The sequence below is a fragment of the Camelina sativa genome, chromosome 7 (genome assembly GCF_030686135.1).
Source record: "Camelina sativa cultivar CO46 ecotype springtype chromosome 7, ASM3068613v1".
In the NCBI taxonomy this organism is placed as follows: domain Eukaryota; kingdom Viridiplantae; phylum Streptophyta; class Magnoliopsida; order Brassicales; family Brassicaceae; genus Camelina; species Camelina sativa.
In genome coordinates, this window is record NC_141886.1 from 18,209,254 (window position 1) to 18,222,494 (window position 13,241).

A 13,241-nucleotide genomic window follows, 5' to 3' on the forward strand; every position below is an offset into this window, starting at 1 on the left:
ATGCAGAAAGGCGAAGGTTGATGAAACTTTGACTGAGCTGAAATTGAGTTACGTTCCCGAATCAGTGCATCCTAAGAGATCGATACACATACATGATGATGATGATCTGATTTGTTATTTGGAAATGAATCCAGATCAATTCCAAGTTTTGCATGTGGAAGTCGTGAATGATGTTGAAATAAATCAGGGGGATGAGCAAAGTCGAGGGACTGTAGGTTGTTCACTTAATGAGGAGTTGATTTCAAGTAGTAGAGCGACATATGAGAACACGATGTATGAAGGTGAGCCGTCTGAACGTTTTGAGATGATGGAGAATAGTGATGGGAACATGGTTCTTTATCAAGAACAGTCTGAAGAACGAGCAATAGCAGATACCTGTGATATGATTGAAGGTTCTGAGGTCACACCAGTTGTAAATCGTGAATGGGAAGATGGTTTGGATTTGACTTTACGTCAAGAATTTGAAAGCAAGCAAGCAGTTAAAGATTTAGTTGAAAAAGCTGCACACAAGAACTGTTTTGAGTTTGTTATTGTGAAGTCGGATACTATGTTGTTTGTGGTTAAATGTTGTGAATTTAAAAGGGGTTGCAAGTGGTCTTTACGAGCTGCGAGGAATAGGAATTCAGACAGTTTCTCGGTCAGAACTTACAACAAGACGCATACGTGCTTGAGGTCAGATACAAGTACAATGAGGAGAAAAAGGAGAGGCACACCACATTTAGTTGTATCAGTTTTGCGTGAAGATTACCCATGTTTGATAGACACTCCAACTCCCAAAAATCTCATCCCTTTGGTTCAATCAAGAGTTGGTGTTAAAGTGTCTTACTCGACCGAAAATAGAGGAAAAAAACTAGCTGCATATGATCTTCGCGGTACTCCAGAGGATAGTTTTAAGATGGTGCATTGTTATATGCACATGCTGCAGACAATGAACTCAGGTACAATTTCATTTGTTGAATTGGATGAAGCACAAAGGTTTAAGTACTTGTTCTTCGCCTTGGGAGCGTGCATTGAAGGCTTCAAAGCTATGAGAAAGGTGATCATTGTTGATGCAACAAGTATTAAAAATGTCTATGGTGGAGTACTAATCGTGGCTACAGCTCAAGATCCGGATCATCACCATTATCCGATTGCATTTGGTGTAGTTGATGGTGAGAAAGATACAAGTTGGACCGGGTTTTTCAGCAAATTGAAATCAGTTGTACCAGATTGTCCTGAACTGGTCTTCTGTTCTGATAGAAATCAAAGCCTAATCAAGTCAATAAATACGGTGTACCCGTTATCTCATCATGGGTATTGTATTTATCATTTGTCCCAGAATGTTAAATTGAGCTGCAAAAACGTGAACAAGGATTTAGTTGCGACGAAGTTCATGGAATGTGCTAAGGCTTACACAGAGCCTGAGTTTGAGAAACTCTATGCTGATTTTATCAGAAGGTATCCAGCTGCAAGTACTTATCTTGATAATCATGTAGGACAGAACAAACGGGCTCGATGTTATTTTCCAGGAGCTAGATACAACATAGACACCACTAATACGGTTGAATCTATCAATGGTGTCTTTCGATTTGCAAGGGCATACCCGTTATTACCAATGATTGATGCAATTGTTAGTAAAGTGGCTGAATGGTTTAACAAATACAGGAAGATATCTTTAGAGACTCCAAAAGAGCAGAAACTAGTCCCTTTTGTTGAGACACTGATGCACACAAGGTGTTCTGAAGCAAAGCTCTTACCAGTGACTGAACTAAACAGCTATTTTCTGGAATACAGCGTGACTGGAGTTGATGGTAGTAGTTATGTGGTTGATCTGAGAAGGAAAACGTGCTACTGTAAACAATTTGATATTGACAGATATCCGTGTGTGCATGCAATTGCTGCTGCGATGGAAGCAGCAAGGAACGCCGGTAATGAGATCCAACTGCATGACTTGTGCAGTAAGTACTATTGGATGGAGCAGTGGGCATTGGGGTATTCGAGGACGATATATCCAGTTCCTATCATGTCTATGTGGATGGTCCCTGACGATGTACGTGCTAAGATTGTTCTTCCTAAGTTTTATGTCACAAAAAGAGGAAGAAAACCAACAAAAAGGATTCCATCAGCCGGAGAACATGGACGCAGGAAGAAGAAGAAAAATTCGAGTAGGAGCTGGTTTGATAGTGAGGGTTCTCGGACTTAGTTTCTTATTTGGAGAACTTAGTAAAACTTGTTTTTTCCTCGGTACAACTATTGTCATTTGTGTGTGTTTGTTTTTTGTGGATTATCTTGATAGACATGTTTGCTTATCTTTATGGGAAAACTTATTTCAGTTAAATTGTGATTATCTTCCTTAGGTTAGTTGAAAAAAATAATTATATATATTATTTATAATTAATAAATTGTAATTAAAATTTTATAATTAAAAATAATTAAAAAAAATCAAAATAACTATATTATTATTTATAAATTTTCAAATAAAAATAAATATGATATTTGTTAACAACAAAAATATTATATAACTAATTGAAAGAAAGAATTGTCATAACAATTTTCATCATATTCAATGTTTACCATGAAACACCATATACTTTAAGGGTTCATTTGTCGTTGTAAACCACATATAATTACAAAAGTTTAGGAAATTATCTTTTCAAACATATGATCGCATGAACATGTGTAAATGTATCTCAATTAATCGTAAACCATGTGTGCAACTAAAATTATTGGGTTTTGACATGGTATAACTAAAAACAATAAAAATTTCGGAATTGTACAACTTGTCAAGATCGGTACAATCTGAAAACTTGGAACAACTAGTGCATTTTGGCGGCTACACATGTGTAAATTGGCGGCTACAAGTGTGTAAATTGGCGGCTACACGTGTTTTTTATGTGTCCCAAACAAAATTTCAATTTTTGAAAAATTAAAATTGGAGCCAAGTATGCTAGGGCGGGTTTAGGCTCGATTTTGCGATTTCTGGGTCAAAAAAAAAAAATCATTTCTCTCCCTCTCTTGCGATTTCTGGGTTCCTACAAAAAAAAATTCCTCTCTCCCGATTTCTGGTTTTCGTTTTCGATTTCTGGGTTCACACAAAATCTTCTCTCCCGATTTCTGGTTTTCGTTTTCGATTTCTGGGTTCATACAAAATCTTCTCTCCCGATTTCGATTTCCCCTCTCCCGATCTCCCGATTTCGATTCCCAAACTCCTCTCTTTCCTAGTTAGGGTTTGCGATTTCTGGGTCATCTCAAATCTTGAAATGAGCTACGATTCTGGAGCATCGAGGACCTCATGTGGCAATTTCTCTAATCGAGTAAGGTTTCCAGGCATCCAAAAAAAATGTCATTGTGGTTCGGCAGTAGTTGAGATAATCTCTCACTCGATCTCAAACCCTTGTCGTCGCTACTACCGTTGTGCGTATGCAGCACAAAGAAAGGTAAATATATTCTAATATTCGTTGATTATCTCTTACATTTATTTACCAATTTCTGTCTTATATGTAGCTTGTCAACGACACGCATGTATTTAAATGGGTTGATGAGACATTGGTGGATGAAGTACAACAATTAGATTTTCAAGTGGGTGTCCTCGAAGAAGAAGTTAGACAGCTGAAGATGGATAGGAGCAGAGATATGAAGAAAATTAAGCAGATCTGTTTTCTCGTTTTTTTTGGATGTCTTCTTGTGGTATGTCTCGGAAGATGGTACAACTAAGTAGAACTTGTTCTTGGAAGATGTTACAACTACGTAGTACTTTGTAATAGTACAACTAAGTAAAACTTGTTCTTTGTAATGGTACAACTAAGGATCGTTTGTCTGGTTCCATTTGACGATTACCGGTAATTTGTCTTGTTCTTTTGTGTTATTTTGTTTGCTTAAACACACAAAGAGTTCACATACTGACTTTAACATTCCAACCATACTTAAAAACATAGAGTTGTACTTAAAAAAACAGAGTTGTACCTAGTTAAACATTCCGAGTACTTAACAAAAAACATAAAAACAACCAAAAAGTTCACATACTGACTCATACAAGATTACATGCTCCTTACTTTTTGGAGTGCTTCTGCCTTGTTATAATAGGACTCCGACTCCTTACGACAACGGAAGGTCCCGTCCCCTGATTACTTATAATCTTCACCTTTGTACCAAGTTGTTCTCCACTGTCTCCTTCTCTTGTTCTCTTTTTTCTCTCGTATCTCACTAGATCCTTCTCCATTGGATCCTTCTCCACTGGATCCTTCTCCATTGGATCCTTCTCCATTGGATCCTTATCCACTGGATCCTTCTCCCTCTCGGCCTTCTCCTTCTCGGCCTTCTCCCTCTCGGCCTTCTCCTTCTCCGCCTTCTCCTTTTCAGCCTTCTCCTTTTCGGCTTTCTCCCTCTCGGCCTTCTCCTTCTCGGCCTTCTCCCTCTCGGCCTTCTCCTTCTCGGCCTTCTCCCTCTCGGCCTTCTCCTTCTCGGCCTTCTCCCTCTCGGCCTTCTCCTTCTCGGCATCCTCCTCCTCTATAGCCTCATTTGCACCAACTCCGTCACACTCATTTGCACCAACTTCCTCGCTTGGAAAAACTCCTTCTCCATTTCTTTCCCAGTTCACATATGTTTCCACCGATTTGATCCTAGCATCCATGTCATCAAATTTTTTGTTGATTTCCTTAAACCCCTTCTTCACCAGATCTTCTAGCTGAATCAAGCTAGCTCTTAGCTGAATCAAGCTACCTCCTACCATATCATTCTCTGAATTCACATCATCCTTAGCCACATCATTCGGATCCACATCATCCGGATCCACATTCTCAATCACCGGATTAGCCTCAAATGATCGGGCGGCCACATCTAGGTTGTGAAGCTCTTCAAACCAAATTGACTTGTCCTTTTCAATTAAACGTTTGCTCCAACCATCAGCAACTGGATCATCTGCATCATCCCAGCCACCATCCTCATCTATGATCATGGCTAAAAGGCGTGCCTCCCGAGGAGTTGGAGTTAACATACTATCAATCTCCTGTCAAAATAAACAAACATAACATACTATCAATCTCCTATCAACCAATGTTACATAAATAATGAATCTGATAAGTAATTTACATAAATAATGAATATGAATAACTAACCTTAGTTGTACCAAGTTGGTCATATATTTCTTTCAAAGAAAAACCTTTCTTCTTACTTGCTTTAAACTTCATCTTGCACATCCGAGGACAGTTACGGTGTGCATGTGAATCAGAAACGTCTTCTCGGAAGGTGTTCTTTAGCACAAGAATTGCTTCAAACGCAAGAAGCTACACACAACACAAGAACATTCAATGTTTAGTTGGATCCAGTTATACTAAGTTGTATATTTTGAAAACTAGTAATTACCTCCAAAGGAATGATGAAACTAGGAAAGACCCACTGTGGACCCACAACTCCATCAAAGTGTCCCATCAAATGAAAGATGTCTTTCATGTTCTCATCAAATGTCATTCGACCCCAAGGGAATGTTCTACACAAATCAAGATCATCCACAGAGGGTGCATTCTTTCCACCCTTTTTCTTCTCTATGATGACGCTAGATAAAAAATACAGTACGGCCATCTTCAAACGATCCTTTGAAGGTTTCTTCATCGAAAGTAGCTTCGCTTTGACATCTCCATATTGTATTATTTGTCCACCTTTAAATTGCTTCCGAGCAAAATTTAAACTGCCCAAACCATCCTTGAATTTTGGATACTGATGGCAATATAACCCAGAAATGATTGCCATTTCTCTGAGAGAATACCGGATGGGAGTCCCATTAACAACGAACCAGCATTCATTTTTCTTCTCCAAATGCGCTGTGCGAAGCAACAACATCCACATACCCATTAACTTATGATTCGAATCCTTAGGCATATGGAAGAAATGCTTGAACTGTGGGTGCCCTAAGAACCATTCCAACTCCTCTTCCTTAAGATGACCGCCTAATAAGTTTACCGCCTCTAAAATATAACACTTTCCAGACATCTTGAAAGGCTTCGTATACTGGGAGTAATCAAAGTACATACTCAAAGGTTGCATTACATCGGATTCATCCTCAGATTCCTGCAAGACACATATCTAGTTATACCAAGTTTTTCTAAGTTATACCTTTTCTAAGTTATACCAAGTTATACAATTATACTTTTTAGAACGAATTCTTATACGGTTATACCAATATAGGGAGAGATACTTACCGATGAATCCTTATCATTTGACTTCTCAATTGAGTCCGTTTTATTGGAATCACGTTCTGATTCATCTCCACGAGTTGCTTCTTCTTCGAGATCTGCTAGGGGATTCGATTTTTCCACATAGCTTGGGTTCTTTGTACGAACCATTATGATTCTTCCACACATGCACACAAAAAACAAAAACCAATTTCAACTTCAACTTCCACTCCAATTCATGAAAAAAATCGACAAAACCCCAAAATTGAAAACCAAATTATCGAAAATCGAAACCCATATTACCCGATTTTGAAAAACAAATAACCCAAATTCGAAAAACTCCAACCTATTTCAACTTACCCAGAATCGAGTTATCCTTAGTTGCACTTGAGGGAGAAGAATAATTAACGGGAATTGAACGAGGGAGAGTGGAGTCGTGAATGAAGGAATTCGAGAGTTGTGTAGTTAAAGGAGAGATCCGATTTCAACTGGATTGTCCGAATTTTGTGGGTTTGGGTGGGTATAAGGTGGTTGGATCTGTAAATAACAAAAATGATATAGGTTTTTTTGTCTTTAACCACATTTTTGATTAAAAAAATAAAATAAATAGTTTGTTATTTTCGCAGGGGGATATGAGAATAGAAGTTTGATTAGAAGGGTATATTAGATTTTAGTCGAAACAATGGCTAAAAGATAAAGGTCCCAATGTGCAAGGGAGAGTGAAAATAATAGCACTACACTCATGAGTCAAAATAACCATTCCTTGTAGAGATTTCTTCTTCTCCAAAACTGCAACCTTGAGGAACTTGCTGTATGATGGGTTCAGCAAGAATGCATCGATGATAGGCATTGTGACAGCAACATCCTTCATTTGTGAATCAAACATGGCTCTATACTTGTCCACTTGTTGCTTCTTAAACCTACCAGGAAATGAAAATCTTGGTTCATATGGTGGAGGCAGAAATAGAGTTTCTTTGGCAACACCTTTACATTTCTTGAAAACTTCATCAATGGCCTTGTCTTGGTTTGGTTCCTCAACCACTTTACTCTTCCCTTTGTCAACCACAACTTCTTCAGCTTCTTTTTATTTACCCAAATCTGTCAATATCAACTCATCTTCATCCTCAATCTCAACCACTACCTCCCTTCCTTTAGGCTCAATGTCCCTATTGAGCTCATTAGTTGGTAGTTGCTTACCACTTCTCAACATGATGGCATTGATGAACTCTTTGGGGTTTGGTTCAGGTTTTCCTGGTAATGAACCCATTTTTCTTGTAGAGGAGGAGGAAGCTTGGCCTTGGACTTGTGTTTGCAACCTCTCAATCTTAGCATTTAACTCACCATAGACATTTTTTTTTAACCTTGTTGTGCATGGCTTTCATTTGTGTAGCAAGTTCAATGGCACCTCTTCCTTGTCCTTCTAGGAGTTGTCTAAGTAGAGCATTTGTGTCATCTACTGACCTTGAGGATGTGGTGCATTCATTTGTTGTTGAGGGTGAGAATAGGTTTGGGGCTTGGCTGATAATTGGGTTGGGAAGGAAAACCAGGTGGTTTTGTGGTGGATAAGACTGATCTTGTGGGTTCTCCACATTGGTGCTGCGGTAAGAGAGATTAGGGTGGTTGCGGTAATTAGGATTGAACTTGTTATACCCTTGTCCACCTACATAGTTGACCTCTTCTTGTCCCTCAACACAAGCTTCCATACCATCTTGATACCCTTGATAGACGTCACTCTCTGTAACAAAGTGGACTGGCTTTTGAGTGGCAAGAAGCATCACTTTTGAGTGGCTTTGTCATTCAATGCTTTGATCTCCTTGCGGTGATGCTCATTCATATCAGAATGATCTCTTGTAGTTCGATCATAATCCTCCCCATAGTTGCCATCACTTTGAGCAAGATTCTCCACCAAAGTCATACCAACATCAACATCTTGGCCAAGAAAGTTACCTTGACTTGCTGTGTCAAGCAACATCCTTATCTTTGGGAGCACCCCTCTATATAATGTGCTGAGAAGAGACTCCTTGGAGAAACCATGATGAGGACATTGCATAGTATAGCCCTTGAATCTCTCCCATGCTTCACAAAAACTCTCATTTCCCTTTTGAGCAAAGCTTGGTATTTCATTTCTCAACCTTGCTGTTCTTGTAGTAGAGAAAAACTTGGATAGTAAAGCTCTCTTGAAATGATCCCGAGATGTGACTGATCCCACTGAGAGGTTCTTCTCCCAAGTCCTAGCTCTATCTCCAAGAGAAAATGGAAAGAGGCGGAGCTTGAATGCATCTTTAGAGATTCCATTGATTTTCACTATCCCACACATCATATCAAATTGATCCAAGTGATTAAGAGGGTCTTCCATAGGTAAACCATGAAACTTTGAGCTCTGCACCATGTTGATAAGACTTGACTTGATCTCATAGTTATTGTTTTCAACAGGAGGTGCTCTAATTCCTTGGCGGTTCCCATGAATGTTGGGTTGATCATAAGTTCCAATGACTCTTGGTTGTCTTGGAGGATGGAGAGGAGCTTGGTCGTCATTGGGCTGATCATTTCCATTATGACCAGCAGCAGGAGGAGGATTGTTCTCCATGGCTTGGCGGACTAAACGGCGGTTCTCTTGTTCACGAAGGTGAATGTCTTCAACAGGCTCAAATAAGTTGGCTTGGCCTTGACTTCTCAAGTTCATACACCTTACAAAAGAGAAAACAAAACACTAATGCAACCCAAGTAACAAACAACGTAAAGTAAATGAATAGGCTCAAGCAAAGATGAAATCCTAATTGTCAAATTGAATGCAAATGGGCAACGACGCCAAATTGATGTAGTATCTTTTCTATCAATTAAATTATCAATCCACAATTTGCATTAATCAACTCACTAAGAATACACAAAGATGCTTAATCTATTCTTAAACAGGAAAATGTTCTTTTGTAACAATCTTAACTAAGAAACTGATTCAAAGAAAGAAATCAAGACAATTCAAACAAAGCAAATTCAAAGAAACAGAGCACAACTAGAAACAAACTTTAAATCAAGATTAACAAGTGAACCTTGGGCAAGGTAATTGACTTGGGAGATAGCTAACCAATCCTAGATGTCTAAGCAACAATCAAGAACAATCCTATGGCTAAGAACACTTCTGCAAATCAATCCTTTCCATGATAGAGATCCTATGCTAATCAAGTGATAATCAACAATTTCCAAATGAAATCACAAGGAAAGCATGCATTATAAACAAGTCTAAATACCACTAAGCACCCTAAATATGAATTTCCATTGGCTAGGAATGCAAAGCTCTTGAATAGTTTGGTTCAGGAATTTCATCAAACACCTTGTGGGCATGGAAATCCTAATGTCTAGATTCAAGCTTGATCAAGGCTATCTAGCATTATTAACACTAATCAAGATAGGAAATACATAAATAAAGCCCTAGACATCAAAGATCAATCATCTATCTCCCTAATCTACCAAGCCCAAAGTTCTAATGGATCTACTCACTCATGGTTATGATCACACAAAGGTAGAGGTTTGATCTTTGTGAAATCATAATTAGAGATTGTAGATTAGGAGATTTGAAAGAGAAATTGCTATTAAAAACTGGAAAATCAACCAAGGATTCAACAAACCAAGCGTAAATAAGCTTAAGAACCCTAAGTGGCTGCTAAACAAAAGATAAGATAAGAGATAAGAGATCTCATCCCCTTTATAGGGTTAGTGTATTTATAGGAAAATAGAAACTAAACCGGAACAAACCGGATTGCAATTAAACAAATTAGAGATAATCAGAACAAACCAGGTTCTGGTTCCAAAAATAGTGCTTGATCGATGGCAAGATCGACCATTTGGTTGATTGTTCCTCCGTCATGATCGACCATTTGGTCGATTCCTTGGTCGATCGGTCAAGTCTCGGAAGTCTCGGCTAGCATCACGATCAACCATTTGGTCAGTTGCTCGGTCAATCAGTCAAGTTTCCGAACTCTGGTGAAGTCTTCATCGATCAGACGATCGACATTTGTTCGATTGTTTTGTCCTGAGGCCAATCCGCGGAATCCGATAGTGCTTTGATCGACCAAATTGTTGATCTTTTGGTCGATCGTTTTGCCTTCTTGCCCTCTTTTCCATTTTCTTGCAAATTCTTGACCTATTTGGCTCCAAAGCACACTTTCCTTGTATATCTCTACTCCAACACCTGAGATACCAGACTTGATGCAAAATGCAGCCTAAACAACCTAAATGCTCATGAATATGCACAAAACAATGAAAAATTAAGCTCTAAAAACACATAAAAACACAAGATATCACCTCCCTTTGTTGCAGGTGGTTGAGGCTGATCTATCTTTTCAACATTTACTCGAAGCATCATCCGATCGACACAATCGTGTGGATCATCGGGTTCCACTTCAGGTTGTTCTTCAGTTTGTAATTCTCGAACCTGTGCTCGATCATCAACTCGATCAGTCTCTTCGGGTTAAGGCTCGGGTTCATACTCGGATATATAGTACTTGGCCTCATTTTTCATTGGGTGTTCCACATCCTCCCCATCTTGATCATCACTGTCCCCAGTGAGGTAATCCTCATGGTCATCATCAAGGAAGATGGCTTGAGCGGTTGCATAATCCTTGGGGTTTTGAACAGCTTGACCTGGGAGTTGGTTGATCTTTGGTGCTGGTTGGTTGTTTTGGTGGCCTTCCAGGTATCGAACCTTTGTGTTGAGTGATTCATACTTGGCATTGAGATCATTGTACCCTGATTAGATCTTGTTGCTCATCTCTACGAACCGTTTCGCGATGTCCATTGAAGCGGTGGCCTAATTCTGAATCATTTGCTGAATGTGACCGCGTAACTCAGCTTCTTATGATTGGTTTGGCGGACCTTGTGGTTGTTGGAAGCCAGGTGGTTGGTTGTAGGTGCCAGAGTACTGCTGCTTAGGGGCATAGCCTTGGTTGTACTGGCCAAAAGGGTTCTGTTGGACTTGGTTCCCTTGAACTGCAGATGGGTAAGTTTGGTCCTGAGGATTGGCAACATTCGGGTTCCGATAAGACAGATTCGGATTCGGCTTGAAGTTATTGTACCCTCTGTTGTAACCTCCTTGGTTGTTGATGTAGTTAACATCTTCTAGCTGCATAGTCTCCCCATCTTGTTGTAGAAACTGCTCTTCCTCTGATATAGCATGAACATGCTTCTGCTGGTTGAGGAGCTTATCGAGCTTGTCATTGAGGGCTTTCATGTCCCTCTTGTACTGGATATCTTCCTCTCCTGTAGATCGCACAAAGCGATTATATTCCTCATTGTAGTTGCCGTCGGATTGAGCCAAGTTCTCAACGAGGTCCCAACCTTCATCATCATCTGTGTTGAGGAAGTTACCATGGCTTGCAGTGTCCAGCAACATCCGTATCTTTGATACCACTCCTCTGTAAAGTGTGCTCAGCAATGAAGCATTACTAAAGCCGTGATGTGGACAACGAGTAGTGTATCCCTTGAAACGTTCCCAAGCTTCACTGAATGTTTCGTTGTTCTTCCGAACAAAGCCAAAAATGTCATTTCTCAGCCTTGCGGTTCTGGAGTTAGAGAAGAATTTGGCTGGGAATGCCTTCTTGCACGCTTCCCAAGTGGTGATGGACTCCTTAGGGAGCGATTTCTCCCAGATGTGTGCTTTGTCTCCCAAAGAGAATGGGAAAATCCTGAGCTTGAATCCATCTTCACTGACTCCATTGATCTTAGTGAGGCTACAAAGCCTATCAAATTCATCCAGATGATCCAAGGGGTCCTCCATTGGCAATCCATGAAACTTATTGCTCTGTATCATCTGGATGAGACTACTCTTGATCTCAAAATTGTTGTTCTGCACAGCTGGTGGCACAATGCCATTCCTTTGAGTGTGAGTACACGGAGCATCTCCTACTCCTATATTGGTCCATGCTTGAGGAGCTGGTGGACCGTTCTGATTATTCATCGTCTCCTCAATGATTGCTAGTTCTGGTTGAACTTGTTGTTGTTTGAGCAGCCTTGGTCTGTCAATGTTGTCAATGAAAGAGCTCAGGTTCTGGCTACCTCTGGATCGTGTTTGCATGCACAGGTAGGTGTCCGAGTGTGTACACGAGGGTCTACCCGATCCAGGTGATCGAGTGATGGGTCGGGTGGGTGCTCGGGTTGTACCTGAGACTCAAAATGAACAAAGCGAAAGCAAACAAGTCATATTTCGAACCAATATAAACAAAAAGAACTTGATCTAGCAAGTGCTGAAATCCTAAACGTAGCAAAATGAAATCAACCAAATGGCAACGGCGCCAAATTGATAGACGAGTTTTCACTCAGGGTATCAATTCCTTATGCAGTTGTAGTACAAAGGGGTTATCAATCCAAATGGTTTTCTATTGCTAGCAGGAAGGATATGATCATAACAATGCAAGTCAAGCCAAGCAGATAGGGTTTTTGTTCTAACAGTCCTAAAATGAACGAAAGAAAAGAATATGAACAAAGAAACCACGCGACCTAAGCACTCGATGCAAGCAAACGAGTACGGGATCGTGTGGGGTGATTAAGTAAGCAAATGGGATGCGAGCAGCTAGAGATATCACTCGATGCAGGTTATCGTGTACCTGATCGGGTAAGTGATCGAGTAAGTAAGGAAAATGCAAACAATTAAAATACGAAAGCTCCTAGGGATGGGGTCATCGAATCCTAAGCATTCTAGACCAGTACACATGCCTTACATGCCTCAAGCAATTATTTCCTAGACAATGAATCTCTAAAACCTTGTCACCACACTCTCGCACTAGCACCAATCAACCTTAATCACTTACCACACTCCCGCACTAGCAATATGAACAAGCAGGCATTAAGAACGATTCATTATTGTCAGTACACCCTAACTCATCTAATTCCTTACTTAGAGCGAGTGAACCTATAGCAATGGCTAATTCACGCATCTCATCTACACCTTCCGGTCGCTGAAACGCCCTATATCTAATCTCAACCTCTCGGTCTGTTGACAGCATTAAGAACACCAACCTAGAAGGAAATCTATCAATCATTTACAATCAAACTAAGGCATCCTAACCGATCAAGAACACAAAATCATCTATCCCATCCTTAGAA

The 13,241-nt window shown here is 39.9% G+C and overlaps 3 protein-coding genes and 2 non-coding genes across 5 annotated transcripts; 3 read left to right on the forward strand and 2 right to left on the reverse strand.

The window, feature by feature from the left end:
• On the forward strand, nucleotides 1–2,203 carry LOC147941385 (uncharacterized). Its single transcript, XM_087456597.1, has 2 exons — nucleotides 1–16; nucleotides 135–2,203. The coding sequence occupies exons 1-2, from the start codon at nucleotides 1–3 to the stop codon at nucleotides 2,180–2,182; spliced, it is 2,064 nt and encodes a 687-aa protein (XP_087312723.1). The 3' UTR covers nucleotides 2,183–2,203.
• A 1,739-nt stretch (nucleotides 2,204–3,942) lies between these two features.
• LOC104701228 (uncharacterized protein At3g43530-like) lies at nucleotides 3,943–6,317 on the reverse strand. Its single transcript, XM_087458501.1, has 5 exons — nucleotides 6,174–6,317; nucleotides 5,341–6,042; nucleotides 5,094–5,261; nucleotides 4,504–4,984; nucleotides 3,943–3,962 (listed from the first exon to the last, which is right to left on the reverse strand). The coding sequence occupies exons 1-5, from the start codon at nucleotides 6,315–6,317 to the stop codon at nucleotides 3,943–3,945; spliced, it is 1,515 nt and encodes a 504-aa protein (XP_087314627.1).
• Nucleotides 6,318–6,830: 513 nt separating this feature from the next.
• LOC147941386 (uncharacterized) lies at nucleotides 6,831–9,787 on the reverse strand. The gene has a single exon (XM_087460341.1). The coding sequence runs from the start codon at nucleotides 8,827–8,829 to the stop codon at nucleotides 7,921–7,923; it is 909 nt and encodes a 302-aa protein (XP_087316467.1). The 5' UTR covers nucleotides 8,830–9,787; the 3' UTR covers nucleotides 6,831–7,920.
• LOC147941387 (small nucleolar RNA R71) lies at nucleotides 8,174–8,280 on the forward strand. Its single transcript, XR_015563064.1, has one exon. It is a non-coding gene; the product is annotated as a small nucleolar RNA R71 (small nucleolar RNA).
• A 1,800-nt stretch (nucleotides 9,788–11,587) lies between the features above and the next one.
• Nucleotides 11,588–11,694, forward strand: LOC147941388 (small nucleolar RNA R71). The gene has a single exon (XR_015562933.1). It is a non-coding gene; the product is annotated as a small nucleolar RNA R71 (small nucleolar RNA).
• The last annotated feature ends 1,547 nt before the right edge of the window (nucleotides 11,695–13,241 follow it).

Bases quoted from the DNA above. Each gene is read 5' to 3' on its own strand.
- LOC104701228 (XM_087458501.1), bottom strand. From the start codon at position 6,317: ATGGTTCGTACAAAGAACCCAAGCTATGTGGAAAAATCGAATCCCCTA. The intron at 6,043-6,173 runs GTAAGTATCTCT...TGTGTCTTGCAG, and splicing joins CAAATGATAAGGATTCATCG to GAATCTGAGGATGAATCCGA. The intron at 3,963-4,503 runs GTGCAAATGAGG...TTTTTTGTTAAG, and splicing joins AAATGAGTGTGACGGAGTTG to TACTCGGAATGTTTAACTAG.
- LOC147941386 (XM_087460341.1), bottom strand. From the start codon at position 8,829: ATGAACTTGAGAAGTCAAGGCCAAGCCAACTTATTTGAGCCTGTTGAA.